The sequence below is a fragment of the Monodon monoceros genome, unplaced genomic scaffold (assembly GCF_005190385.1).
Source record: "Monodon monoceros isolate NGI ecotype Baffin Bay Population unplaced genomic scaffold, NGI_Narwhal_1 Super_Scaffold_4, whole genome shotgun sequence".
NCBI classification, from domain to species: domain Eukaryota; kingdom Metazoa; phylum Chordata; class Mammalia; order Artiodactyla; family Monodontidae; genus Monodon; species Monodon monoceros.
Window position 1 is genome coordinate 43,648,317 of NW_021703781.1, and position 1,335 is coordinate 43,649,651.

At 49.6% G+C, this 1,335-nt stretch overlaps 1 protein-coding gene across 1 annotated transcript; it reads left to right on the forward strand.

Annotated features, from left to right (window-relative positions):
* Nucleotides 1-444: 444 nt before the first annotated feature.
* Nucleotides 445-1,119, forward strand: LOC114909028 (heterogeneous nuclear ribonucleoprotein A1-like). Its single transcript, XM_029245881.1, has one exon. It carries the CDS (start codon nucleotides 445-447, stop codon nucleotides 1,117-1,119), a length of 675 nt encoding a protein of 224 aa, XP_029101714.1.
* Nucleotides 1,120-1,335: the final 216 nt, after the last annotated feature.

Sequence of the window (1,335 nt, forward strand, 5' to 3'; positions counted from 1 at the left end):
TTTACCAGTTAGAATGGGCATCATCAAAAAATATACAAACAACAAATGCTGGAGAGGGTGTGGAGGAAAGGGAACCCTCTGGCACTGCTGAGAATGTAAATTGATACAGCCACTATGGAGAACAGTATGGAGGTTCCTTAAAAAATTCAAATAGCTGGGCTTCCCTGGTGGCACAGTGGTTGAGAGTCTGCCTGCCAATGCAGGGGACACGGGTTCATGCCCCGGTCTGGGAGGATCCCACATGCTGCGGAGCAACTAGGCCCGTGAGCCATGGCCGCTGACCCTGCATGTCCGGAGCCTGTGCTCTGCAGCGGGAGAGGCCACAACAGTGAGAGGCCCACGTGCCGCAAAAAACAAACAAACAAACAAACAAATTCAAATAGCTTTCTGCCCATAGACACCACCGAGTAAGCATCGTTGACGTCTCCCCCCTCCACTGTCGTCATGTCTAAGTCAGAGTCTCCCAAAGGGCCCAAACAGCTGCGGAAGCTCTTCATCGGAGGTTTGAGCTTTGAAACAACCGATGGGAGCCTGAGGAGCCATTGTGAGCAGTGGGGAGCACGCACAGACTGTGTGGTAATGAGGGATCCAAGCACCAGGCGCTCCAGAGGCTTCCGGGTTGTCATGTATGCTACTGTGGAGGAGGTGGGTGCGGCCATGAAGGCAAGGCCACACGAGGTGGATGGAAGAGTTGGGGAACCAAAGAAGGCCATCTCAAGAGAAGATTCTCAAAGACCTGGCGCCCACTTAACTGTGAAAAAGATTTTTGTTGGTGGCATTAAAGAAGACACTGAAGAACATCACCTAAGAGATTATTTTGAACAGTATGGGAAAATTGAAGTGACTGAAATTATGATCGACCAAGGCAGTGGCAAAAAAAGAGGCTTTGCTTTCGTAACCTTTGATGACCATGACTCCATAGACAAGACTGTCGTTCAGAAATACCACACTGTGAATGGCCACAATTGTGAAGTAAGGAAAGCCCTATCTCAGCAAGAGATGGCTAGTGCTTCATCCAGCCAAAGAGGTCAAAGTGGTTCTGGAAGCTTTGGTGGTCGTCGTGGAGGTGGTTTTGGTGGGAATGACAACTTTGGTGGTGGAGGAAACTTCAGTGGTTGAGGTGGCTTTGGTGGCAGCCGCGGTGGTGGTGGCTATGGTGGCAGTGGGGATGGCTATAATGGATTCGGTAATGATGGGAGCAATTTTGGAGGTGGTGGAAGCTACAATGATTTTGGCAATTACAACAATCAATTTTCAAATTTTGGACCCATGAAAGGAGGAAACTTTGGAGTCAGAAGTTCTGGCCCCTATGGTGGAGGAAGCCAATACTTTGCC

Excerpts from the sequence above, each read along its gene's own strand:
- LOC114909028 (XM_029245881.1), top strand. The coding sequence starts at position 445 with ATGTCTAAGTCAGAGTCTCCCAAAGGGCCCAAACAGCTGCGGAAGCTC.